The 15000-nt window shown below is 39.9% G+C and overlaps 1 protein-coding gene across 1 annotated transcript; it reads right to left on the reverse strand.

The window, feature by feature from the left end:
• Window positions 1-224: 224 nt before the first annotated feature.
• On the reverse strand, window positions 225-1592 carry LOC137617491 (uncharacterized). The gene is made up of 3 exons (XM_068347511.1): window positions 1452-1592; window positions 659-1002; window positions 225-402 (listed from the first exon to the last, which is right to left on the reverse strand). Exons 1-3 carry the CDS (start codon window positions 1590-1592, stop codon window positions 225-227), a joined length of 663 nt encoding a protein of 220 aa, XP_068203612.1.
• Window positions 1593-15000: the final 13408 nt, after the last annotated feature.

Raw genomic sequence — 15000 nt, forward strand, 5'->3', positions numbered from 1 at the left:
ACCTGTTCGATTGCTACACCAATAGCGACGTCGCTGGTATCGGTGCAGAGAAGGAGAGGGGCATGTAGGACAGGAAAAGTGAGAGTAGAAGCGGTTCATTGGGCATTCTTTGCGTTGCAGAAGGCGTCTTCTTGAAGGGGACCCCCCTTCAGGTCATTTGGCTTGCCTTTGAGGGAGGCAGAGAGGGGAGCAAGAGTGGCGGTGATAGCTGGCAGAAAATTGTGCTAATAGTTAATCATGCCCAAGAATTCCTGCAGTGCTTTGACTGTTGAGGGTGAGGGAAAACTCTGAACGGCTGCTACCTTCTCAGGGAGGGGATGGAATCCTTCGGGAGGGATACACTGCCATAAGTACAACACTTTGTTGGCGCCAATGGTACACTTGTCATACCAGACTACAAGGCTGTTTTATTGCAGGCGATCGTGCACGATGAGCAGGGGGCAGAGGTGTTCCTCTTTTGAGCAAGAGAACACAAGTATGTCGTCCTCGTAACATACACAAAAGGGGATGTTCCGTAATGAAGCCATCCATGAGTCATTAAAAAGAGGCCCCAGCATAATGAAGGCCAAAACAGGAGTAATTGTAGGTGTATGTACCGAAGGGAGTGGTGATGGCGGTCGTAGGGATGTCTTCTGTGTTAATAGGCACCAGATAATACCTCTTCAGGAGGTTGAGTGTGGAGAAAACCTTCGCTTTGTGCAGGTAGGAGGCCACGTCAGTGATTTTTGGGAGGTGGTAGTGATCTGGTTCTGTTTGCATGTTCAGGCGCCTATAATCCCTACACGGACCGGGGGAGCATTCTTTACATTTCGGCAAACGTTTGTTTGGCGGCTGCCAATCGATCCAATGCCAGACGTCTGAAATTGCGAAGACTGGGGGTCCCATCGTCTTGATACAGTGATGAATACCGTGTTTGTCAGGAGCCATGGGCGTTTGGCAAAGTTCTGGACGGAAAACTTCCTGGTATGATGTGAGGAGGTGGCGTAGGTATCCATAGGTGCGCTGATGTGGAGAGCAAGGTTGGAGAGGTCGGATTCAAGAGGAGTGGACAAGTACGAGTCTGCGTTGACCAATCATAGGTGGGTGATATTGACTAGATCTAAGGTTTAAACAAGAGAGGAAATCTGCCGAAGATTGGCAATGTGACGTCAGCAACGAAAAACTTTACATTACATTTGCCGCTTCAAAACGATAATGTGAGGTTCTTGTACCCGTAGGTAGGTATCGCAGATTTATTGGCAGCTACCAGGCTGACGTCAGAAGACTTAGACTAACTACATCATGACCTGAAGAGTTCCTATGGCAAAAGAGAATGACAAGCACCCGCGTCTACTAAAAATCGCACACCCGTTCCTGAATCATGTAAATAGAAAAGAATAAAAACATAGGAGGCCACCGCCACGAGCGATGGCCTACTTATACGTTTTTTGGCCACTGAGAATCTTTAGCACATTTCTTTGAGGCAGCTCCAAATCTGGAGTCGTAGTAGCCAAACTGTGGCTGATGAGCGGCAGTAAGTGTCTGTAGAAGTTGTTGATTGGGGCGCGAGCGAGTGGTGGGTAATAGGAGGATTCGTCGCCGCTCTGGTACATCACGGGGGAGCCGCGTGTGTCCTACGTCATTCCCATCAGCTTCGGTTGATGTTGATTAGGTGTCTTCTTCATTAGGAGTAGAGGCATTGATGGAGGTCTTGAAAGTTGTCCATAAGGGCGTCGGATTTGGTCATCAAGTCCTTTTTAGGTAAACTATCGACATTGGGTATCGCAGGGCGTACAAGTTTGGGTAAACAGCGTACCCAAATGGCACTGAGTAGGTTCACCTCACGAGGAAAGCCGTCTGCGGCAGGTTGCAGGTGAGCGATACTGGTCATTTCCCTGAGGGCTAGCAAAGCCCTTTGGTTCCCCAAAGGTTGCTGAGAGCGCTAAAAAAGCTTTGTTATATGTGCGGCTGGCGAAGGCGAATACTGCTGCAGAAGGTATGTTTTGAGGGCGTCATACACTATAGGGGTGTCTCCTTGTTCACAAAGCCAGTTGGAGATTTCCCGGAAGGTGTCCTCGGGTAAATCTGCAAGAACATTATAAGCTCTGGCAGTTGAGCGAGCTACACCCTTGATGAAGAGCTGGAGTTCTGTGAACTGAAACTAATCAAATGCCTCTCCGCTGTCGAACGACGAATGTTTGAATGTGGTGGCGCTATCTCCCTTGAAGGCCGTCATAGTTACAATAAAGGGGTGGGGAGGCTGGATGATTGAGTCAACTCACGGGGTCACCAATGTGACGAGCCAAGAGAGGTTGTGAGCCAAAGGCTAGAGGAATTATTATAGACACATCGAGTATATATACACACTAGGTCCTGGCAAGAGGGTCACAGAATACAAAATGCTATTTTTTGTCCAACCAGTAACCGATTCTGTTAACAGTTAACAATGAAATAGCCAGAAATATTAATACAACTTGCTGTCAGTGCGAGGTATTTGCAATCTCTCTTATTCCTCTTTGCTTAATTTTAATTTTCCTTCCTTGATCGGAGTCTATTTCAACTATCAAACTCTTCTCTCACAAAGTGGCCATTTATGTAAAAGACTTGTATTTGACAAGTAGAAACATACTTTTTGAGTATCTTATCTTATTTTTCGACTATACTTATCACAAATGATATTCATTCTTCATCATTCTACCGTTTTGAACAATATTTTAAGGTTTTAACGTAAAATGTTACATCTTAGAAATGAAACCCTCATACGTCACTTCATATAGTTTTTAATAGTTCTTTATTTACCCTTATGGTTCATTCTCCTTTTTCATTTGGTTGCTTGTAATCCTTTTTATCTTATTTGTTTTCACCCCGAAATGCAGAAACAGGAATATATTGATAATTTGTTACTGTATTGTGTAGAAGTATCTCAATTCTATTCCCAAAATCTAAGAAATTGGGTCCTTCCTTCACCTGATCATGCAATATGATTTTTTTTTATACCTATTGTCTATACGATAAAATAGTCCCTCGCAACGTGGATGAACCTCCAATACGTACGCTATCCTTCCTATGTAATATTTCCCTATCTTTCTGACTTTTTTTATAACCGGCTACAGTCATTGCTGAATTTTCTTCTGCTCTATTTGTAGGATTTGAATGCCCCTTTTGTCTGTGCGGGAGGGATTTTCTAATAAGTATATTCTGTTATGATGTGAGTTTCTTATCCTTATGTCACCCTTCCTGTTCTCTGTGATCACCACCCTTCTAAGAATTTTTTTATTTATTTATTTTTTTTTTTTTTTTTGTAAAAATTTCACTTAGACTTAAGTTTCACCATCATTCCTTTGTCTGGACAGGCAGTACTACATTGGATCCTTCTTTCTGGTTACGGTTAAATTTCCCTTTGCCTACACATTCGTAACGAATAGTCTAGCCTATTCTTCACAAATTCTCCTCTGTCCTCATACACCTGACAGCAAAGAGATTACCAAGCAATTCTTCCTCCAAGGGTTGCATCACTGTATCTGATCAGTGGCTGCTTCCCTCGTATTAAGTGGGGAAGAGAATGCTTAGCTATGGTAAGCAGCTCTTCTAAGAGAAGGATAGTCCTAAATCAAACAATTTTTTTCTAGTCTTGGGTAGTGCCATAACCTTTGTACCATGATCTTCAACTTTCTTGGGTTACAGTTGTCTTGCTTGATGGTACACTCTGGCACACAATTTAATCCTATTTCTCTTCTTTTTGTTTTGTTGAAGTTTTTATGGTGTATATAGGAGAGATATATTTCAAAGAGGTTGTTCTTCTTAAAATATTTTATTTTCACTTGTTTCCTATTCTTTCTGGGCTATTTTTCCTGTAGGAGCCCCGGGTCTTATAGCATCCTGCTTCTCCAACTGGGGTTATAGCTTAGGAAGTAATAATAATAATAATAATAATAATAATAATAATAATAATAATAATAATAATAATAAAAATAATAATAATAATAGTAAAAATGATAATGATAATAATAATAATAATAATAATAATAATAATAATAATAATAATAATAATATTAATAATAATAATAATAATAATAATAATAATAATAATAATAATAATAATAATAATAATAATAATAATAATAATAATATTCTCGAGGACTCAGTCCGATCCAGAAAATATTGGATAAAAATAGTCTGCAGTGCAAACTCCTGGACAATCAAGATATGCAATTGAGTAAGAAAAAGAACATTTAAAATAAATAATAGTTTCCTTGTACCACCACTTCATGACTTTGTACGTATCCAAATTGTCAAAAAGATGTTCAAAGAAAACAAGAAGGCTGACTAAGGATAAGAAACCCCATCACAGCATAACAGAAAGCACTTCTCATAAAACTCCACCGGCACAGAGAAAAGGGACTATAAACAGTTTCATTCCCAAAACTAGATAAAAATATTTCTTGTATGATTTAAGAACAATTCTCTGAAATCTACTTATAAGAACGTATCATATTTTTACCATATTTGCATTGGACATGTTGTCTCAAATGCCACGTCGAAAAGGTCGACCCATGTTCACAGGAAAAATAATTTCATCTATTGATTCATGCATCTATTACAAGCAACCTCTCTTTCCTTTCCAGCATCCGTTCGAACATTCTTTTCATAAAAGTTTATAAAGAAAAGCCACTCGCAAATTTGTAACTCCTTCAAACAAGTTGATTCAATTCCGACGGAAACACTCCATTATAAAGCCCCTCCAGATACTCTCTCAATGGGAAACTAGAACTAATTCAGAAGTTTCATCCAGGGTGAAACCCTTGCACTTCGAACTTCATTTGAAACTCTTCCACATTAATATATTTTTCAATCGAATAATTAGAACTTTTAAACGGAAAATTACATCAGCAAATAAAAAAATTCTAAGAATATAAAGCAAATCTGTTTTTTTTTTTTTATTTACAGTAATATAAGATTCATGTTTGTAACTGACTGGCAATCATAAGAAAATCGTTACCATTATCTCTCTCTCTCTCTCTCTCTCTCTCTCTCTCTCTCTCTCTCTCTCTCTCTCTCTCTCTCTCTCTCTCTCTCTCTCTCTCTCTCTCTCTTTGTCTAAAAAAGTGCAACGAAATGAGTAACAATATGAAGTCATGAAATGATATCACCTACCATACTTGCAATTGTCCCATTGGGTTTTCATTGTGACACTATACTGGATAAGGGAATGAATGTAGGAATCAGTAAAGAAAATAATAATGATTACATCTAATAAAGAGAAAATCCTAACGGTTCAAAGGTGAGAGAGATTTTGAGACCATGATCTTATGGGGTTATTTTGCATTTGTCTATTGGGAAACATAAATCTATTTTTGGGTGAGGTAGCCATGTCTTCCTGATGGAAGTTCCTATTAGGTAGCTTTCTAAGGTATATTTGACTACAGTAATATTCCCAGTGAATTTTACCTTAAGGTATACAGAATTCTAACTCCTGGAGCGAATATACCTAAATAATCTCACAGGAATATCGCATAATATCAGAGGACGTATTCTTGACACGTCACATAGCTATCTTCACCCCGAACAGTATTAACGCTTCGAGGGGGTACAGTGACAAGAATCTGAAACGAGAATGAAAAGAGAGCCGCTCATAAGGCATCTCTCCTATTCCGTTTTCAGTGTGTATCTGATGAAGGTGGTAGTGCCCTCTTTATTCCTTGTAGTGATATACGAGGTGTTACAGATACTGTACTATAGGGAGAGGTCAACAAGCCCTTTTACAATAAAAGGAAGGGCGGGTCCATCAGGACTACATGGCTTCGCTCAAAAACTGTTTTTTGGGCTCAGGCCATGTCGTCTTGATGGAAGTTTACCAGAGCGTTACTGTATCTGTGGATTCTCAATCAGTGCCGTACTCTCAAGAAGTTATTTTCCTGGTCCGTCTAGACCTAGAGACATATGATGTTACCGTCATACATCATTTCATCTAAGCATGAACTATGTTAGTGCTTCCTGCCCCCTACAGGGAAGAGTCGTACTAGACTCTGGAAAAAGTCTCGAGGAGTACATAAAAATTATGGATGACAAAATGACAAGATTGTATAGTGGTCTCGCCATATACAATATAGAGCAAAGTTTGTATAAGATTCACCAATGTCATTATGAATATATGACACCTTTCCCAATGTGACTACTCTTATAAACTATTGGATAATGGTTGTATCCGCATAGGGAAAAATTTTGCCTCTTTGCCACCAACCCGTTAGGGTGCCACATCAACCTTTCCAAGGAAGGCTTAGAGTGAGTGGACTTTTGCTTGAATCAGGGAACAGTCTTAAAAGACAAACCGTGATAAAAATATCCATATTTTAATCTTAATGCTCAGTATATTTCAAATAAGATGAGTGTGGGCGAATGAGACGCAGGGTTCACTCTGAAAATTTTTTTAAAATTTAATAAACGTACATATCAGATCAACATTTATAAGATTTTATAAAACGTGGAGGATATGCATCAAAGCATAAAATAAACAGTCAACAGAAAATATTGTTTCGTCTACTAGGAAACAGAATTGCCACTTCAATTGAATTATTAGTAATAATGATATAGTCTGTATACTGTTAATTTACACTAGCGTAAAAAAACGCTTGGCACAAGTGTCCGTATTATGCTATAGTTCACCGACGACAATGGAACAGTTCGTAAGGACACTTTACTGGCCTACCGCTCAGTGTGTAGTAACCTACAGTAACTACACACGCACCCTCCTAATTAATCATCCCAAATTAATTACACTGTTCCTCGCAGATTTAAAACAGATTATTAAAGAATTCTACCTGCTGCTACCACAGAATTCTTAAGTTGCCTCACTAACTTTGCATAGAGCGTAAAGAACACCTTGGGTAACTACCAGCTGGTGTACAAACGAGGATGTTCAAGAACCAAATAATTTAAAGAAATTTTATGGAAGAGGCAACTTTCCTTGGATCATGACTAACGGGTGTACTGTCTAGATCCATTCTGCGAATAACATGGGTGAGTTTCGCCCTTAATTATAGAAAACTTTGAACCCAGGGTTTCTCTTCTGAACAGCTGTCCTCCCATAAAGTCTGAAGTTCTATGAAGATAGACCTTAGGCACTCCACTGGATATAGAGATGCATCTTCCTTCAGAGGGTAGATTCTCTAGGGACCCCATCTGTTGGTGGGTACCTTGTTATTGGTGAGAAACGTTGGGTCTGGAAATAGATTCAGTTCTCCCTCCAAGAACTGGACGTGGCCTTCCTCTCTAGAGAGAGCCAATATTTCACTAACTCTGGCCCCCAAAGTGAGTACGAGCAGAAATACTGAAGCCTCATAATGTCTTCTGGTTTCCTCCAAAAGTCTGAACTGACTTTTAACACCAAATCTTTTTCTCATCGTTAAGGAGAGAAAATCATGATATGTGGGTTCAGTATTTTCTGTGAAGAAGCGAAGACAGTCGACTTCTGTACTCGCTGAGACAGGGATGAATTTGGTAGCGTTACGAATTTTAGTCGTAGTTCCAATGCCAGAGGGAACCACACGCTATTTGGCCACTTGTGGGCCACTATTGCAGCTTTCCCTTTGAAGGATCTCAGCTTATCAAGGACCTTTAAAAGGAGGTTGTGCGGAGGGAACAGATAAATACTGGACCATCTGTTCCCGTCCAGGGACATAGCGTCCACTGCCTCCACTAGCGGATCCTCGTATGTTGATACGTAACGATCTGTTTTCATGTTGTCTTTCGTCGCAAAGAGGTCTATCTGCAGCTCTGGGACTTGACTCGAGATGAAGGAGAACGATCCTGCGTCAAGGGACCATTCTGACTCTATAGGTGTAAACCTGGATAGAGCGTCCGCTGTCACATTGCAGAACCATTGAATGTGAACTGCTGACAGGTGCCATATCTTCCTTTCCACCAAACGGAAGATGGCCAACATCACTTGGTTGATTTGAGGTGACCTTGACCCATGTCGATTCAGGCATCTCACTACCACCTCGCTGTCTAGAACCACTCGACCCACATAAGACTTTATGTGGGTCGCGTGGCGAGGAGAAACTTTCTTTAGTGTAAGAAGTACTGCCATGGCTTCTAGAAAGCTGATTTGAAATGACTTGAAAAGATTGGACCAAGCTCCTTGGACTCTCATCTGATGAGAGTGACCTCCCAGGCCTTTCTTTGAAGCGTCTGTGTGGATAGTTAATGACGGGGGAGGATGTTGAAGAAGTACTGATTTCTTCAATTGCTTGGCATTGGACCACGGCTAGAGAAGCGTTCGCAGTCGAGTCGGTAGTGGTCTTATTAGATCTCTTCGCGTGTTTGATGCGTATTTTCTCCAGACTCCTGTTGCATCCTTTAGCTGTGTTCTTAGCACTGGATCTGATATCGAAGCAAGCTGTAGAGAGTCCACCACTCTCTCCTGTTCGGGTCTTGATATCCGTTTGGATTTCGATAGTCTCTTGACAGATCCTGCTATTTCTTTCCTCTTCTTACTAGGCATAGAAAGTCAATGTGACTCCAAATTCCAGTGGATTCCTAACCACTGAAATTTTTGAGCTTGAGAAAGTCGAGACTTTTTTATGTTGATCTTGAATCCCAGATGTTCCAGGAACTGGATCACTATCTTAGAAGCTTGCATGCATTCTGTCTGGGATGCGGCCCACACCAGCCAATCGTCCAAGTAGGCTACTACTTGGACCTCCTTTAGGCGTTATTAATGGACGGCTGCGTTCGCAAGCTTCGTGAAAATCCTTGGGGCTATGTTTAGCCGGAAAGGCATTGCTCTGAAGGCGTAAAGTTTTCTATGTAACTTGAAGCCTAGGTAGGAGGAGAGGTGACGATTAATTGGAACGTGCCAATAAGCGTCGGACAGGTCTATAGAGACAGTATATGCCCTTCTGGGCAGTAGGGTCCTTATGTGTTGAAGCGTGAGCATTCTGAACTTGTAGTTCACTATGAACTTGTTGAGTGGCGACAAGTCTAAAATGACTCTGAGTTTTTCTGAGTCCTTCTTTGGAACACAAAACAGCCTTCCTTGGAATTTTATGGACTTAATTTTCTGGATTACTCTTTTCTCTAAGAGTTCTCGGACATATTCTTCCAGAATGGGGGATGAATATTGGAAGAATTGAGGAAATTGAAGTGGAGAACTGCTCCAGCTCCAACCTAGTCCATTTTTAATCAGGCTGTGGGTCCAGCGATCCCTAAATAGCTGTAGTCTCCATCCTACTGGAAGTATCTTACTTCTGCTGCTGGTGACCTGAGGCCTTGCCTCCTTGACCGCGTCCACCCCTGTATCCCCTTCTTCTTGAAGGGCGTCTAGAAGAACCTCTGGCTATTCCTCTAGCTCTCGAACGAAAGGAAGAAGTCTGCCTTTCGAAGGCTGGGTTAAAAACTGGCGACTGTTTCGCCACTTTTTGAAGTACTAGCTGGTACGTGGTTGGAGATTTTGCCACTATCTGAGGCACCGCGGTCATAAGAAGTTGTTGTTGATGTTGTTGTCGGTAGGGTTTAGCCGGCCAAAAGGACGACCCAGGCTTTTTTGTCTTCCTCTTGGGTTGGGGACCCTCATCCGGAGAAGACCTTCTCTTAAGATCTAAGCCCCACTTTTTGAGAAGGTTCCTATTCTCTGTGGCGGCCTTGTCTACTACCTCATTAACCACTTCATTGGGAAAGAGGTCTTTACCCCAAATACGAGAGGAGATCAGTTTCCTCGGTTCCTGCCTCACCGCAGCCGAGGCGAACACAAACTCTCTACAGGCTCTCCTAGCTTTAATAAAGCTATAGAGATCCTTTGTAACTATGGCCAGATGGGTTTTTGCCACAACCATGAATATGTCCCGGTTCTTGGGGTCACTTGCCATCGTTTCTAATGTTGTTTGCAATGGCATCAATACCACAAGTCTTTCCTTTGCCTCTTGCTCTCTACGCAAGAGAACCTCCGACAGTTTTGGAAGTGCCTCACCGAACTGGCATTCAGCAACATCAGCTTTCAGCTTCCCGACTGAGAAGGTAAGGTGTGTGTCCTTCCAGTCTTCTTGGTCCAAGGGCATGGTCAGAGATAACGGCTTGCACTCCTCCAAGGAGGGGCATGGTTTCCCTGCCTCCACCGCCTTTAAGGGTGCCTTATATCCCTTTTCCAAGAAGGGAAAGGCTTTGGTAGGAGAGGCCACAAAGGAGGGAAGCCTCTTACTCAAGCGGGCACCTTTGAGTTAGAGAAGCCCCTCTCTTTCATCAAGCTCGCTAGTAACATCTGAGCTTTACTATGATAAAAAACTATGACCTCCTTCGGCTCCGTCTCCTCCTTTAAGGCTGGCTCCTTCCTAAGACGGATATAGCAGTCCGGATAAGAATCTTTGTTGCGCCAAAATTTCACTTCTTCCAAGGAATTGCTCCCAACTTTTCTGAGAACACGATCTTCCCGGTTGTCATTGGCATGGGTTCGGCATACCTCCAAGGATTGGTATCCGAGCACAAAGGAAGATCCTTCACGCTGAGCCGCTTATTGGGCCCACGTGATGATGCAAGTCTACGTATCTCCAGTTTCATTGCAGCTTCCTTCTCCTCATTCTTCCTTTGAATTTGTTGGATCATCTCAACAATGGAAAAAAAGAGCCCTTCCCAGTTCATCTTGGACAGCAGACGATGTAGAAGGAAGAGGTTCTGGGTCTGGAATCGATGTAACCGACACTTTGTCGATTTCTTGCTCTTCTACTTGAGGAGCCTGGAACAGCCCCTCTTCTGACCTTCTCCTAAAATGTCCTTCTCAGTAGACTGCGACACCTCCGACATCCTATCGTCCAATTGGATGTCTTGAAGGGCAGCTGAGACTTCAGAATCTATCGGATTCTGGGCAGTTGGTATCTCCACCTGAGGCTGGGGGATGATTGCATGAGCCGATGATTTAGGGAAAAGATAGGCCCTCATCTTCTCATTTGGAAGGTAGGGTCCTGAGGTGTTTTTCTGAAAACCCCTCACCCAGGAACATAACGTTTCCCTGGCAGCATCCCTTGATTCCGTCGACTTAGGGTCGTCGAAAACCTCGGTAACCAGGTTAGAACAAAATGTACAAACCTGAGGGTCCCAATAGCGGAGATCACCTCTGGAGGCTGCTCATGCTGCGTGCCTCCTACAATATTCATGCCCACAGAAGTTCTTACTGCGGACATTACAGAACACACTCCCGTACTTCAGATGGTCCTCCTGTAAAGAGAAGAAAAATGCATGAGTATCAAGTGAAGGCTTTTACTTATATTGAGACATTTAGCTTATATAGAGAATCTATAAAAGAAAGAAGGAAAGACACATACTTGTATTTCCCGCCCAGTCAATTGCTGAAACCTCCCGAGATATTAAAACTAAGGTTAATTCTATTCTAGATTACCTTATGTAATTTACACCATGCACTAATTCCAGCTAGATCTCTAATAAGGGATTCAGCAACCCCAGATATACATTCAGGAGATGGAATTGATGCAAAGAGAGTAGCATCATCTGCATATGCAACAAACTTGTTTTCAAGGCCAAATCACATATGTTTATATAATATGAAAAGTAATTGTCCGAGAACACTAACCAGATATCACATTCCTATACTCACTATGGTTCCAATCAACAATAACTCTCTGAGATCTATTACTTGAGAATTCAATATTGATGTTAGTAAACGACCCATCCAATCCAAACTTTTTGATTTTGAAAATAAGGGCCTATGAATTAACACGATCAAAAAAAGCAATAAAATCAATGGCAATCATATGAACTTCTAGACCACAATCAAGAGATTTCTCTACACCATTGTTGATTGTAAAGAGGGAATCACCTGCTCCCAGGCCTTTACCAAAAACAAAGTGCAAACTACGGAAGAGATGATAACCTATAGCAAGCCTATGAAGACATTTCGCTCAAAGACGTTCAAAATCTTTAGATATTATGAGTTATTGAAATTTGACTATAATGAGTTGGAATTGAGCTATGACAAACAAATTAACATATTCCAGTAACATTTCTCATTCTCCAACAAGTTTTAAAAGAATTTCTTGGTAACTTGTGCAAAATTAAAGATAACTTTAGAGCTAAAAAATCTGTATTCTTTATAGAAACAAAGGAAAAATATCATTTGGGTGTACACCTCCATTAGCATGAAGGTCCATCGAGAGAGCTTTAATTTAACAATATCGAAAATCTAAACAACATAGTTTAGCCTCTAAAAAAAAAAAAATAGGCAGATGAAATTTCTCATTACTCTTCCTATTGTCAAACACATCAGCCAAAAGAGTTGCCTTATCCTTTGGCAGTGAGTGACTGAGCCATCTAAATAAAGAAGGAACTGTTGCATCTTCATAAGAGTACAGATTTAAGGGTAGTCCACCACTTATGTTTCTGTTTTCTACACGATAGGTATTCTTTTTTTGGTTGAATTGTATTCCTTCTCTGTTGAAGAAGAACAGCTCTTTGCAAAAGCTCTAAGCTGAGTATGGTTATTCCAAGTCAAATTTGATTAGTTACACTTTCAAAGATAATAGGCCTCATTCTTATTCAAATAAGCACGTCTACAATCATCATTGAACCATTGTTTGTCCTTCATTTGGTACCATGCAACACAAGAAGGGATACACCTGTCAATATGTTAACTTGATTTTCTTCCAAAGGGACAACAGAATCAACACTAATATACAATTGTTAGGAATTCAACCACATAATATCACTCAAAATCACATTCCAGATGGCTTTTAATTTCATCTAAATCTTGCATTAGTATGTTACATCAGGAACAGGCTGCTCAGTGTTAACTACTAATGAAATAAAGACATGATCAGATGTCCCAGCTGGAGAACTGACCTTACTTGTTAAAACACCAAGAGAGTCGGTGTATACGAGGCCCAAGCTATTTACCAGACCTGTGAGTAGCTTCAATTATAATTTGATCACAGCTTGATTCAGAGGCCAAGTCTAGAGCTTTTAAGCTATGGCGATCGGTAGGAGAAACAGAATTTAGCCACTGCCTATGGTTAGCATTGAAATCACCAACAGAGCCAAAGAAAAGGCCTTTCTTATCATATTCTTGTATATTGACCATGATGGCCTGAAGACAATCGTAGATAAAATCACCCATGCTAGATTCCAATACATTGAACACATAAAGAATTTAAAGGCTATCCAACTGCTTAAATGAGGCCTGTTTCCCGTTGATACCAATAACCACAAGTTCCTTTGTCAGAAACTGATCAAGCTTATTCCTGTTCAGAAACAAAAAGAAATGTTTAAAATTTAATTTTTAATTCAACTGAAGAAATTTGAGTTTTTTTTCTTTCTTTTTTCATACTATGAGTGGGAAATTTTCATCCGACCAATATCTTTTATCTTTTACTGATTATTTTAGGTATGCATATTTTTCGCGTACTAACATCCAGTATTGCCTGGATAAGCCATTGAGGAGTCTCTAAAGTGCTATTTGCACTCTCTGCACACATTTTACTATCAAACTTCGTAATGCTGCTCGGGAAAGGTACTAACCAGTTTATTACTCCATGCCAATTTTGAGAAAAATCATCTATTGGTTCGGTTCCGAGACACCAAGATTTTTAAGTGAATTTGGTACAAATAGAATTATGATCTGTAGCAAACATGTCTACACAGTGCTTCCCCAATTGAGCTAAAATGCTGTTATGAATGATTGCGTTAATACCCCAGTCGTCACAATTATTGTAATGATTTAAACTATATCTTATTCCATTGCATTATGTGGGTATTCTTTGCGTTAACAAGTTGATATTCTTTTATACTAAAAAATCATAAATCTCCGAAACCTATTATTGTGAAATCAGTTTATTACTATGCTCACTACGTTTCTGTTATCAGTCTTCACCATAACTACACTTTTCTTTAAAAAAGATATACTGAAGTTTATAACATTCTACTTTTGACTTTAAGGTCCCTCCATTTCCCACTTTGGACATTCTATGTGTCAGACCATCTACTAGTAATCGTGACCAAATTATCACTGGCAACCTTTAGACTACAGCCAGTCTGTTCCATCGTTAAATTACGCCACTTGAGGTAATTACGATTTTGTTGGGGGTAATAACAGTTCTGGTCTACAGGTTTATTTTCTTTCATTTACTTGAATGGAGTTTATAAAGACCAGATATTATAAACACTTAATTATTTGAATGATATTTATAAATACCATATATTAAAGACACTTCAATGACTCGAATGAAATCTATAAATACCAAATATAAGAAAGACTTAATTATTTGAAAAAAAAAATATATATATAAAGAACGAAATTTAAGATACTTTAAAGAAGTCAACTGATTCTCAAAAGAAAAGTTTATGCAGGAATTGGATTACCAGTAATCTTTAGAATTTAACTATGTCAATGTCTTTTTCAAGGATGATATAGTTGTTTTTATGATGTATGTTTTACGAATTTTATCTTATTAGTAGCAGATTTATGACACTACTCTATAAGATTTATATAAATCTTGGAATGGTTTATGATATGTCACTTTGAACGAGTGATATTAATATTTTTTACATTTTTAATAATAATAATTGACACAAAGACACACACGCTCACAAGAGTCCTTCCTTCCTTTCTTCTTTCTTTCTTCCTACTCTAAGCAAAGAGAGAAGATAATCATAGGGGCGCATTACGGCTGCTTTTAATACTCATCACAGGACTCTGTAGGTGCCTCTGAAGCTTCTAAACAAAGAGAAAAAAAAAACAGGTTTCCTTTAGAAGAGAAAAAATAAAACCTTTTGATGTCAATAATTTCCTTCTCAGAATAACTTCCTTCTCCGCCTCATCCGACTCATTAAGGTCTTCAGATCTTCTTTTGTTTTGTCATTTACTCTTTTTTTTATTTCTTCGTCGTTTATATCCGTCTGTTGTTTATAGTAGAGAAAGTTTATTTGACAGAATAAACGACATTTGTAAGAACTGATATTACCTGTATATGGTAACGAGAGTATAGCTTTATAGAATATGAAGAATAAAGACTATGGAGAATG

Source organism: Palaemon carinicauda, chromosome 23, assembly GCF_036898095.1.
Source record: "Palaemon carinicauda isolate YSFRI2023 chromosome 23, ASM3689809v2, whole genome shotgun sequence".
Lineage (NCBI taxonomy): Eukaryota > Metazoa > Arthropoda > Malacostraca > Decapoda > Palaemonidae > Palaemon > Palaemon carinicauda.